The sequence below is a fragment of the Vigna unguiculata genome, chromosome 6, assembly GCF_037176805.1.
Source record: "Vigna unguiculata cultivar grain cowpea cultivar isolate G323 ecotype 2 chromosome 6, ASM3717680v1, whole genome shotgun sequence".
NCBI lineage: Eukaryota > Viridiplantae > Streptophyta > Magnoliopsida > Fabales > Fabaceae > Vigna > Vigna unguiculata.
The window spans coordinates 26,558,929-26,573,072 of NC_140797.1; the positions used below are offsets into that span (position 1 = coordinate 26,558,929).

Here is a 14,144-nt window from a genome sequence, read left to right on the forward strand (position 1 = left end):
AAATGATACAACACGATTGCCTCCAACGATTACAACCAGAGGTAAAGGAAGAAGATTGAGACCGTAACATACCTATATAATGGGATTGCAGGAAGAAGAAGATTGCAGCAATACCAATTGGGAATGGAGGAACAAAATTGCCAAAACTCACCAACTGCCCAAACATTCCCTACCAAAACCCTAGCTCACTTATTTATCCCCAAATATCTAATTAAGCCACCTGTATAGTACACGTAATACACCCTAATACAAATCGTGCCACATGTACAATGCTCCATTAATGATTTAAATGGCGTTACAGAAAAGGACCAAATAAAACACGAATTGCGAAAATGAGGACCATTTTAAACATTCTGTGAAAATGAGGACTATTCGCAACAAACACTACGAAAATGAGGACCAAAAGGTATTTAAGCCTTACTTTTTTTTAAAAATAATATATAACTATAATTAAATTCTGAGAAATAAATGTCTTGAAATTTATTATAATGATTTGTCTAAAACTTAATTATAGCCTATACTTTTTCACATACCAGCTGATTTCATAGTGATTTGATGTTTAATTTGTATTTATACTAGTTTTTTACCCGTGCAATGCACGAGATTATTTTTAATAATTATTATAAATTATTAAATTATTAAAAAAAGTTTAACAATTTATTATAAACAACTATATTGTCATATAACAAAGTTCAATGACCATAATTGATGAAGTACACAATTATATTGTCATATAACAAAGTTCAATGACCATAATTCATCAACATTATAAAATTATGCTTAATCTAATCACAACAACAACCATTAACGAATATTTCAACATTTGATTCGATGAAATCATTGTTTGCTTGAAAGACAACAATATCTCCTTCTTTTAATTCATTTTCAGAACAAAATAGCCTCCAACCTTGACCTATCTTTGTTGAACTTCGTTGTTTGTTGGATATTAGTATTTTGCAATTCACTATAGTTTTAGGCCCTATAAGAAAGACGTCTTCTACCTTCACCTCCCGAATAAAGTTGGCAAACTTTGATGGCAAATCCTACATGATTCAAACGTTTATTGTTAGTATAAGTATTTCAATTTAATTATAATAATAAGCATAAGAATAAATAAGAAGGAATATACCAAGTGACTTGCTTTACTTTGATACTTTGTCAATTTCACTGAAAATATAGATATTGTATTTTGATGAGTAATACGGTGCATAAATGTTGTCAAACTTGTTGTTGTACATCCACCTTTAAACACTGTTAGGTGAAATAAAGAATTTCCCAAATACTAAAACTGGATGTGAGAATCACTTTGAATTTGATACAAATTTCTCATATTAAACCAACCTTCAATGATCCTTGGGTTATCTGAATCCATGTTATAGGTAACTTTTATGCTCTTACCATTTACATCTACCAAGTGTCACTGTAGGCCTAATTCGTGTGCATAACCAACAACAAAGTGTCGATCAACAAATAAAAATGGCTACAAAATAATGAGGACACTAAATTATTTTCAAACAATAAAGACATTATCAATATTTTTTCCTGCAAAAACAGAAACAAAAACAAAACATATATAAGTTGTCAACATACTTATATATGAACAAAAAATATATTATATATAAACAGACGTTGATAAAAATTAAATCCAGAATTAATAATTCTTTACAAAAATAATTAGAAAAAAATGAAATAAAGTAAAAATTCTGAAGATTGAAATCTTTAGATATATATGAAAGTGCAGTACATACGTTAAATGAACGTTAGTAGATTTGATTGTGTTCCTCTGTAATACTACTACTAAAGTGGGGATCATGATGATACAATATGAATACAAAACATATCGAACCACATAGAACAGAAAATCTCAATGCATGGTATTGGATCTAAATTTGTATTTGTGTTAAAATTGAAGACATACCTTTCAAGAATGTTATAAAAGTAATTTTTATACCTTTATCAAAGATTTTCAAATATTTCTTTGTAAACCACATTTGTAGTTGTAGTGGTTACTTTTCCATCTTCATCCAGAATTAAGATTTTTAGTCCTTTCTTTAATGTCACTCTAGAAATTGCTACGTACAATTGTCCATGAGTAAAAACTGGGCGAGGAAGATAAAGTCCAATTTTAGAAAGAGTTTGACCTTGGCTTTTGTTTATTGTCATCGCAAAGCATAAGGATATTGGAAATTGCCTCCTTTAAAATTTGAACGGGATGCTGGAATCAAAAGGTGTCAAGTTCATTCTTGGTATGAATATTTTGTCACCAACATTTTTGCCAGTTATGACCGTAGCAGAGATAACATTCTTTCCCAAATCATTAACTTGCAACCTTGTACCATTGCACATACCATTTGCTTGATCAATGTTTCTTAAAAGCATAATTGGTACGCCAACTTTCAATTTAATCCTATGATTTGGAATTCCTGAACATTTAATATCATTTAGAAACTCTTGAGTAAACCACTCACCTTGAATTTCTTGATCATCATCAGATTGGCAAGGACTGTCTGAACTTAAATAAACTTGTTCTTCACCAGGAATCAAAGATAAAATGAAGTCATTTACTTGTTCAACACTATCAATTGTAGGGAAAAGTATAACACCATCATCAAAGAATCCAAGAATCATGATATTTTCAATTAGACCACCATAAACAAATTTGACTAAAGAAAGTAAAGGTGTTTCACTTTCCTGAATTAGAAGATCTGTTGGTATTGAAAGGTTGGTTTCACCACTTTCATTCAAATTCATATTTCCATCTCCAATTTTAAGAATCCAATCAGCAAATTCTTTTATATCTTTTGCACTTTCATTTGAAGCAGCAGCCTTTAACCTCATGTTTTGTGATAGCTTAAGAACTGTGCAATATTGCCACAAATCAGAATAGTTAATTGATGAGTTCACAATATCATACCTTGATTCCTTTCTTACTACTGGCAAGATTTGTCTAAAATCACCGCCCAAGACCACCACCTTTCCACCAAATGGTTTGTCAGCATTATGTTGATTCGTAGCTCTCATAATGTCTCTCAATATTCTATCAAAAGCTTGAAAGCATAACTTATTCATCATAGGAGCTTCATCCCATATTATAAGTTTTGCTTCCATCAATAGTTTAGCACGAAGACTTCCTTGATTGATGTTATAGGTTGATTCATCATTGATTGTTAATGGTATGCAAAAAGTAGAATGAACAGTTTTTCCTCCAGGAAGCAATAAAGATGCAATGCCACTTGAAGCTACATTAAGGGCAATCATTCCCTTTGCTCTAATAGCAGCTGACAAAAGTTTCCAGATATATGTTTTACCAGTACCACCATAACCATATAAGAAAAAGAAATTCCCTACCTCTGAATTCACTGTTGTCATAATTTTGTTATAAACATGTAGTTGCTCATTAGTGACAGACTGCAATAGAGATTGATGTAGCTTTTCCATTTGTTCTTTATCATAATTCATTTCATCAACAATGAACCTGTTTTGAAATTTGAATGAATTTGAAAGATCAGGTTGAGGAAGGCAACTATAATCTGTTAAAGCTCGCCCATTTGAATTTAAAAGTTCTTGTACTTCTAGTAGACAAAGATTGTGTAAATCATGCTCTTGAATTTGAAAATCTACAAAATAGAACATGTAAGTAATACATAATTATGGAAAAAATAGTGTAGATTAATTCAATTTAGTACCTGGTATGTTCAAGTCTTTTCTTTTTTGATATAGGATACCATCTGCAAGTAAAGTCCAAGTTGAATCCCAAACAACATTTGGCTTAGACATTGTATTCATGATTAACAAAGCAACAAATAACCTTCTAAGATGATTTCCAGATGCAAGATGGCTAGCCTCTTTAATGGCATCAATGAATTCTTTGTCATCTGCCAATAATCTTAATTCTTGGCAAGCCTCTTGGTATGTGGAGAATGTTTTACCATTAATTGTCTTTATACTATCATGATCAATACAACCTTTTTGTTTTGTTAGTAAGATTCTCATGTAGTAGCATTCACTTGATCCTGGAGGAACATATGATAGTCGACAAATACTATAACCTTGCTTTCTTGGTTTCCATTGTTTTTGTTGAGACATCCAAACAAACTTTGTTGGAAATTCAGCATAGGTCAAGTTTCTGCCTTCCTCAAATTTTTTGTTAGCTTCAAACCAAGCTAGGAACATGGTGTTCATATTCTCATTCCTATTCAATACATCATCAATTTGATCATCATCTTTAAACAAAACTGGTTGTTGATCTTGTAAGTGAAAAGTTAAACGTTGAACAGCTGGCCATCTATGATGGATATCAAAGCCATAAATTTGCCAAACTGCTTCACATGCAGATAAATATCTACAATCATAGTATCTTTTTATCTCATCAACAACACGCATCTCTGTAGATTCATTCTCTTTGTCTGTAATTTTAATTGTTGCTCTATTAGGACCTTTGTTGACATATTTGAACAAATACTTGATTGAGTTGGATTTGTTGCAATATTCTGTATTAACATAAGCTTGATAACGCATTAAGAGAAGAGGACTATACGGCACCACATTTGCATTACCTAATTTATGTCCATTTTTCAACACAAATAAACCATCATTTCTACGTCTATATACAGGATATCCATCTTCATCAATTGTAGTTGAATGTCTAAATTTTTTAGGAAAAAATTTAGAACACCGACCTTCTTTCATACATGGCGAGTTGAATCTAACGGCTCCGCAAGGACCATGTATCATATATGTTTGAACAACCTTTGAAAGTTTAGGATAAAGATCTGGATGAGGAAGTTCAGCATAGATGACTTGATCTATATGCTTTGCATTTTCTAACTTGTTTGAGTCACTCAATCATAGTAATATATGAGCATGTGGCAGACCTCTCTTCTAAAATTCAACTGTATACATACCTAAATTTGGAACATAATTATTAGAGAAAACAATTGCCAGTAAGAAAAATAAATTAAGAAAAGTAGAATGGTATACCTGCATTGACTTTGCCAAAGAAATCATTCTTCTTGAAATCTATCATCATTTGGTCTAATTTCATTTTAAAAACTCTGCAAACAATGTCTGGCCTATCTGAAGCAGTTAATCCTCTTGATTTGACAAAATCAAGAATTTCAGGCCAATTTACATTACATGTGATTATTATAAACAAATCTGGATAGCCATACTTCTTACAAATTGCCATAGCATCTTGGCAATTATTGAACATGTATCTCATACCACATGTAAATGAAGTTGGAAGAACAATACGCTTACCAATGGAAGAAGGATCAGTTTAACCTTTGTTAACAACTTCTTGTAACCCATTTAGAATATCTGAACGAATAAGTTTTTGATTATTTCGTATAAAAGACAACCTTTGGGCTTCAATCATAGTGTATGTATCCACTAAAAACTGTTGAAACAATCTACGTGAATTTACAACATTACCAAATTCAACCTTTCTATCTTGTATTCTGAAAGCAATGAATTCTCGTAAAGAAATGCGAATTCTCTTTCTACTTTGTCCATATTTTTGACAATCTCTAATTGGAATATCCTCTTGATAACCATCATCTCTATATGGGAAAATCAAAGGATATTGAAGAGGAATGAAACATGTGTGTGTTTCATGTAGTCTTGTTAACTGACCAGAAACTTTCTTGACAATGATGTCCCTTCCTACATCTAAGGTGCTCAAATCACCAACAATCAATGCTGCCACTTCATCTACTACTGGTGTATTGTATACTCTAGGATCCTTAAAGCGATGTCTAAATAACCTCAATCCAAAATCTGATTGTTCATCATCATGTATAAAATCTCTTACTCTTCTGAATGTTTGAGCAAGTACATTGTGTTTGTCAATCATTTTCTTCAACTCTTCGATCAATGATTCATCAAATATGGATTGCTGACTATCAGACCTGTAAAATTAAAAATTAGACAATTATATGCGCAATGATGGCTAAAACATAAATAAACTATTTACACATACCCAAAGTGACTAACTCTGTTGGTTGTTTCATTTTCTGTGTCATAAATATATAGTTGTGCAAATTTTGGATTTGATCCTTTTTCAGGCAATAAACTTCCAATGCGATGGTAATTTTGACCACTAAGAATAAATTGAGGAGGACCCGATCCATCGTTGATTGAGGAATGGATCTTAACACCAATGGATGTAAATGAGAACATGTTGTAACTTCTTATGTAATGTAAGAAATGCTGGCTTGTACTGTCTTCACCTTTGAACAACTTTTGAAGCAATTGTGGAGGTTTCTTCAACAATGGAAGTTGTACTTTTCCCTTTTGACAACAAAGAGAGAAATCAACTTGTTTTAATCTTTTGCATTTATCAGATCTTTCTTCGTACCACAATTGAGCTTGACAATAGGGACACTCAAGTGAACACTCCCCAACATCAACATTTCCTAAGTACATAAAAAACATATATGTCATTACTTAAATAACATTTATATTTATATCTATATAGTAATATAAAAACACTAAAAAGTATTGCTCCACCTTGAATTTCAGCTTTTGAATACAAATTAGAGGAGAAATGTCCAATTATGTTATCTGAAAGAAAAGGAAAAACCAATTTTACATAAAGAAACAGTAAGTATTTATTATTTAAAATGAACCATTATTGATTACCATTATTTTCATCTTCGTCAGAATTATTGTCAAAATCCAATATCTTCGAAATAAATCTAATAGCCTGCTCCCGAGAAGGCTGACAGAATTGTACACCTTGAACATAGATTGAAATGAATATTAGCAACCTGAATTTGTAACAATTAAAGAAAAGTAATAAAATGAATTTTGTTTATATTAGAAATTACCATGACTTTGGTTTTGTTGAACATAAAAAGGATTAACAACTTCAGAAAAGGCAGAACAATTTAGTGAAGCATGACTGGAGCTGCTACCCACAATTTCTTTAGGTAACAATTCTTGTGTATTAAACATATTGGTTTTGCTTCTTCCAATATGACAATCAAATTGAACAATACCTGCAAGTACATCCATAAATTAATGAACTGAATTCTAAATTTATAAAAACAATAAATATTATTGATATATATGATTTTGTAATTCTATTCTTAATTTAATTTATCAATAAAATATAATTATACATTTGAATAACTAAAATAACTTAAATTTGACTTTGAAAAACTAAAATTAATAAAAAGACTAAAATATATTAAAGCACTGTGTTTGTACTTTTTCTATTAAGAGAAAAGCATTAAAAAATTAATATATTTTTTATTTGTACCTGTGTTGTTATTGTTGCTGTTGTGCAAAATTGGAGCATTGGTAGATCCAATAAAGGTAGAACCATGAAATTCTAATAAGAGAGATAGTAATAGTAAAATTTAGTATGAAAGGAATTGAAATCAAGATAAGATAATAATAGATATATAAAGAATTAGTAATTAAACATTTTTATCACCAATGGTATTACTTTTTTCTGCCAACTTCTGATTTATAATAAGTTTCCTTCTTCTTCGTGCAACTTCCCATTATTTTGGTCAAGTTCTGCAAAATGCAGTTAAACAAATGATTATGAAATGCATTTAAAGATGAAACAAATTGATTATGAAATGATGTCATCTAATATCCATGTGTGTTAATTGTATAATATGCATTAAAGATGAATAATGAGACTAATAAGTCTGTAGTGCTAGCATTTGTACTGAATTTGAATGAAAATTAAATTAAATAACAAACTTACCACAATATGTCAACTCAGAAAGTGGCTTTCTATTTGTAGATTGAATTCTTTTATTCTGCACGTGTGTATCTTCATTAAGAGATAAGTAGGTTTTGATAGATGCATCTGGGGTAACATTTCTTTCCATACTGGTAGAATTGTTATAAAGTCAAATGAGAAAAGAATAGATGTAAACTATGCAACACAAATAATAAACATATAGAAAACTATCACACTGAAAGTTTTTACAAAATCCATATTTGTGTTAGTGCATTGAGTAAATTGATTTTGGTGCCTTTTTGATATCAATATTTGTGAAGGAAATGAAAAACAGATTGACAATAATGAATGCAGTAATAAATTTGTTGGATGAAATTTATAGTGAATGAAAAAAATGATTACCACAATTTCTTAACTGAGAAATAGGTGTAGTATTTGGAAAAGGAAATGCTTCACTTGGACTGGATTTGTCCTCATTTGTTACTGCAATCAAAAGAACAAAAAAAAAAAAATAACATACATGAAGTAAGATTAGTATTTACATCTTTGTTTTTACGTATGAGTGTAGATTTAATTGAATTGGATGAGAAATGAATGAAATGAGATAGAAAAAATGAAGAAACTTAAAAATGCAATGTGAGAAACATAAATTTATTTAACTTTTGGACTTCATCAAGGTATTGGAAAAATTTTGTGAGACAATGTTCTTCCTTTTTCTTCTTCCATTTGTTGAATCCATTTTGTTGCGATAATGTTCAAAGTGTGTAGAAGTTATGCATTGTATTGTTGTATTATGGTGTTTTACAAATTCAGAACATGTTGGAAATAAAATAAGATTAAGATTTAAAATTAATAATAGAAAAGTAATAACAAAACCAATTAACAATGCACTGTGAAGAAAGTATAGCAGAAAGCAAGAAAAAAGCTATTAATAGATGTAGGCACATTTTTAGTTTTCCACACACATTCTTCCTGATTCAGGTACTGTTAGTACAAACTTTTGACAAAAAAGAACAAACATTTCATTGATATGGAAATATCAGAACTGAACATATAACTCAATATTTGGAAAAGCACACCTTTTAAAAAAGATTTGATCTGCAATGTCCAAATTGATGATTTGCAGACAATGCAAAGCCTCATTTCAGAATGTGCATCTGTGCTATATGTCCTTTTTTGGCAAGCACAAAAGTACTATGGTTTGTAATAGTCAACCCTTAAAGTAGACATTTGTTTCTACATTGAGTGTAACATGCAACTACTAAAGAAAGGGCAAAACAAAATAATTTTATTGTTTTGAATTTTAGAAATGAAAATAAATTCTAAGAAATTAAATTTAAATTAAAAAACTTCTAAAAGAGTTCAAACTGAAATGGGTTTTAATGTTTTCATGGTTACTATATTATTCGAATAAGTTAAAGATTACTAAAAGACAATTAAAATAAATTTTGCAACAAATATTAAAATAATTTTTGTAAAGAAATTAATAAAATTTTATGCAAATTATATTCAGTTAGTATGTCCAAATATTAGTACTGTAAATTATAAAATTGACTTGTTTATTATTACTTCTAACCTTTTTTTAAGAAAATCAATCAAATATTTTAACATATTTGAATTCTCATCATAATCATTTTCAATTATTTTTATTATCCGAATTGAAAAATTATTTTAGAAAATCATTATTTAAATAAATTTTGTATTAGGAAAATAATTAAAATATAAAACTTGACGATAATTAAATTAGGTAAAATACTTATAGATATGGCTTCTAATTATTAGAAGTAACAAAAAAAGATGCTAAAACTATTACAAACAAAATAAAAGTAAAATACTTTGAAAGTTCTTCAAAAAACCATACATAATATAAAAAGTAAACTAAAAAAAAGTGCAATATTAAAAACTGCATTCTTTGTGGACATAGACTTTGATCTTCTTCTTTTTCATTTCTTTGTCAGCTAGAAACACAAGAATATCTCCTTCTTCCAAACGATTGAATATGCAGAAGTCCTTTCATCCCTTCCCAATCTTACTTGACTTCTTAGGTGTATTACGGAGCAGAAGCTTACATTGAACAATGAAAGTGTTGTGACGTCCCTGCAATTCTAACCTCCTCAATCTATGTTTACGAACGTAATCTGCAAAGTCAGATTGTAGGTCCTGAATTGAACAAAAATAACAAATATAGGGACTAAATTAAATTTAGAACATTGACTTTGACACATGGCACACTACTGGGTTGACACGTGGACATTTAAAAAAAATTTAATTTTTTTTAAAAAATTCAAAAAAATCACGAAGTGACACGTGGCACACTCCTGGGTTGACACGTGTACATTTACAAAAAATTAAAACAATTTTAAAAAAATTCAAAAAAAATTCAAAAAAATTCAAAAAGAAGTAAAAAAAATTGAAAAAAACCACGAAGTGACAAGTGGCAGTCACTGTTCATGGCCGTTAATGATTTAAACGATGTTAGTAAAAAAGGACCCAATTGAACAAAATTAACAAAAATTGGGACCTATTTGAACACAAAACCAAAATTAGGACTTATTTGAAAAAACTTTACGAAAATTGGGACCAAAAAGGTATTTTAACCTAATAAAATCATATTCTGAAGATTAATAATATTACCTAGGTGTAACCTTAATGACATGCTTGTTACACTTTTCACAAAAAACATTTTGGAATCAGGATATACTGCTTTGTTGCAGATACATGCTGTATACCACCAATCATCATGATCTAGCACATGTTTGATAGTAGCCTTTACTACAAAAGTACTTTCCTGTAAAATAAATAATGAAACAATATGAAAAAAAAATAAACGGTAATTAAATAAAAATATTTATGTGCAACATAGAGACAAATATTTGAACCTGTTTAAAATCTTTGAGACCTTCAATTGAACTCCTAGGATTAGGGATGTCAACGGGGCGGGTAGGGTACGGGTAGTAGCTCCCCCGTACCCTACCCGCTAGATAAATATTTGCCCCGTACCCGTACCCATATCCGTCGGGTATCCGTTATGCGAGTACCCGTCTATTTTTTTCATATCCGCAGGTATCCACGGGTATCCGCGGGTATTTACAAAAATATTAAAAAAAAAATAATTAGTGCTTAGATCAACAAGTCTCCTTTCTCCGATTGATTCTTGAAAAACAAACAAATAAAAAATCGCTACCAATTTATATTGTAGTTTATTTTTGAATAAAATATTAAAGAAATTACTAATTTCATCAATGTCCACCTCTTGCAACATTGTATAAAGTTTCATTTTGTCCAATTTTAATCTAGAAGAGCCTTGAAACATAAGAAGTTCAGTAAAAATTTCTTACAATCACTTAATTAAAATATCTAAGTAAAAGTGTTAATTTCATTACCTTCCATGTTGGTCCATAACCAGTCTTAGAGACACATCAATACCTCCACAGTATATGGAAGTAATTTACTTATTTGTGGGGTAAGAATCTGACCACCATTATTGGATGAAGACTCATAATGTTGTTTACTAATATATATATATATATATATATATATATATATATATATATATATATATATATATATATATATATATATAAGGTAAAGTTTAACGGATACGGGTATCCACGGGTACGGATACTATGATACCCGTACCCGCCCCGTTAACATGCGGGTATCAAAAATACCCATACCCGCGGGTAGCGGGTATCCATTTTTAATATCCATTTCCTACCCGTTGCGGGTTTTATCCGCGGATACCCGCGGGTACGGATTTTTTTGACATCCCTACCTAGGATGCAACTTAATGAAATCATCTTCTAAGCTAACTTTAGAAGAAGCACAAAGTTGGGTAAGAGGTTGAGAAAGAGATTTAGTACTATCCCACATCATACGTTAAAAAAATGTTATATTACAAAGATATATATATCTATCTATAAACAAAGATATATCTTATGTATATATACTTACATTTTTTTCAACTTGGTTGCATCTTCACCATCACAGTTAAAAATTATCTTGGTTCAGTTCATACAATTTTGAATAGAAACTTTATCTACAAAAGACAACATGTCAAAAACAATTTTAAAAATTAATACAAATGTAATAATCAATCAAAGTTAGTTACCTTGGAAGGTCTTCACTTTGCAATAATGTAAAGCAATGACAACATGTTGATCCTCTCCAGAGGCCAGAAATGCATTTAACATATCAACATATTGACCAAATAAAGTACACTCCAGTCGCAAACTATTGAATGTTAAAAATCACATAAAAAGAGAAGCAAATGAAATACATAAAAAAAAATAAAAAACACTAAAGAAGAAAAACAGATGAAATCCGCTTACCCATCAGCTTCAATAAGGATGACATTCATTTTGGTTTTCTTACCAGCTTTCTCTAGCTCCCTTTCTATTCCAACACCAGTAAACATTCCAATGACATCTACAAAAAAGGAAAAAGAAAGAAAAAAAAATTAACAAAAATTTATACGAAAAAAGAAAGAAAAATAACAAAAATATACTTACTAACTAAGTAATCTGTGTCAAAACCAGCAGCTATGATTGTTGAAAAAGGGGTGTATGAAGTTGAAGTTTTCGGAACTAAGGTACTTTCAACCATATTGACCTTGGTTCCAAATTGGAAGTTGATCTTATAAGCGTGATTTGTAGTTCTATAAGAACCACCATTACATGAAACACTAAAAGATTGAATGGTGTAAACCTTATCTTCTTTGATTTCAGACTGGAATTTGTATATCAATGTGTGTCTAACAGATGCATGGATTAGGACACCCTGCAAAAATAGTTTCATAAATGAAAGAATAAAAGCATATTTAAACTTATGGGTAAAAATAAAAAATTTAGGAAAAGTAAAAAAATAAAAGGCATTTATAGTTTTAGGAAGGTACCTCTTTGTCTTGAAGAACAATTTCCATGGAAAATGGAGTTTTTCCTTTTGTGTAATCTTCAACAAACCATAACCTTACAACTCTTGCAACGATATTCCAACTTTCCTTCTCAGGGTTGAGTTCTTGTAAGGAGTGAGTGTGTTTTTGGATAACAGACATGGTGTAAGGAATGAGGGAAACGAGGGAAATTAGAGTATAGTAAGGAATGAAGAAAGGTCTGTAGACATGTATTTGTACAAAACAAAAACACATAATAAAAAAATATTGGAAGATCATAAATAAAAAACAACACCATACGCATGCTCTGGTTTTCATTTCAAAAATTTAGAAACAATCGGGAAAAGCAGAAGCATATTTTGACATGAGTAAAGATATTTACTAAAACAATACGCATACTGTGGTTTTGGTTAACCAAATGGAGTAAAAATTGGGAAAAGTGACTGACAAAAATACGAAGACCACAGAAAAAACAAAAGTTGTTTTTCACATGGCTCAATGTTGTGTAAGAAGAGGAAATATGGCAGAGAGTAGTAGAAAAAGACAACATAAAGTCACTTTAAATGTTGGAAAAGGTTGACAAATAAACGAAAATAGGAAATAAAGATCTGATTTCAAATAAAGATGTAGTTTGAACATTTGAAAATTTAAAACACAAAGAAGAAAAAGGAAAGAAGTAAAGTAATGCAAACAGTAACATAAATGTTGTAACATAGATGAAAAAGGAAAGAATTGACTTGATGTATGCATATCAAAAGACATAAGAATTAAGTAAACCTGAAATGTTGGGGTTTCTTGAAAGTTGAGGTACAATTAGATCAAATTTCAGCAACCATTAAGAATAAAAGGTCAAATTACATCTTGCTAATATTAAGAAGCAACTTTCTCAGGTAATAGAAACCAATAAAACATGAAATAGGCCACAAAAAAATAATTTTCAAATGGTAGTATAGAAGATCTTTGAATCAACAATACAAAAAAAAAATAAATACAACATATTAAAGGTATTCCATTATATCAATATTCTTGACTTACATTTAAAAGTTGGTTACCATTAGCAACTACTCCTTGGTCTCTTCTTACTTCAATGCCATATTCATAACTAATCAACAACAAATTTGCTTATGACTTAAGATGGCAACAGTTTCTGCATTTAAACAAAATTATACCTGAAACCTTAACGTCTCTTGAAAGTTAAGGTGAATGGAAAGTAAGAGAAAATATAAAAATAACATAAGAATGAAATAAACCTCAAATGTTGGGGTTTCTTGAAAGTTGAGGGACAATAAGATCAAGCTTCAACAGACATTAAGAATAAAAGCTCAAATTACGTACGAGATGGAGAAAATTGAATTCATCAGACATCAGAAAATCAATAACAATGGAAGACATGTTTAATCAAAACATATGAATTAAACAATACAAAATATTAAAGGGATTCCATTATAAATTTAATTATAATGGAGAAAAGAAATTTGATAAGAAACTGGAATCCGTAGTGCTCGTCATGATGAAGTTATCTTCTTAGAGTTAGTGAAGGAATAACCCCAA

At 30.0% G+C, this 14,144-nt stretch overlaps 2 protein-coding genes across 2 annotated transcripts; both read right to left on the reverse strand.

Annotated features, from left to right (window-relative positions):
• Positions 1 to 2,196: 2,196 nt before the first annotated feature.
• Positions 2,197 to 5,188, reverse strand: LOC146885695 (uncharacterized). Its single transcript, XM_085675051.1, has 3 exons — positions 4,981 to 5,188; positions 3,726 to 4,556; positions 2,197 to 3,617 (listed from the first exon to the last, which is right to left on the reverse strand). The coding sequence occupies exons 1-3, from the start codon at positions 5,186 to 5,188 to the stop codon at positions 2,197 to 2,199; spliced, it is 2,460 nt and encodes an 819-aa protein (XP_085531177.1).
• A 6,521-nt stretch (positions 5,189 to 11,709) lies between these two features.
• Positions 11,710 to 12,755, reverse strand: LOC114188417 (uncharacterized). Its single transcript, XM_085675052.1, has 5 exons — positions 12,597 to 12,755; positions 12,214 to 12,481; positions 12,034 to 12,130; positions 11,814 to 11,935; positions 11,710 to 11,741 (listed from the first exon to the last, which is right to left on the reverse strand). The coding sequence occupies exons 1-5, from the start codon at positions 12,753 to 12,755 to the stop codon at positions 11,710 to 11,712; spliced, it is 678 nt and encodes a 225-aa protein (XP_085531178.1).
• Between the last annotated feature and the right edge of the window lie 1,389 nt (positions 12,756 to 14,144).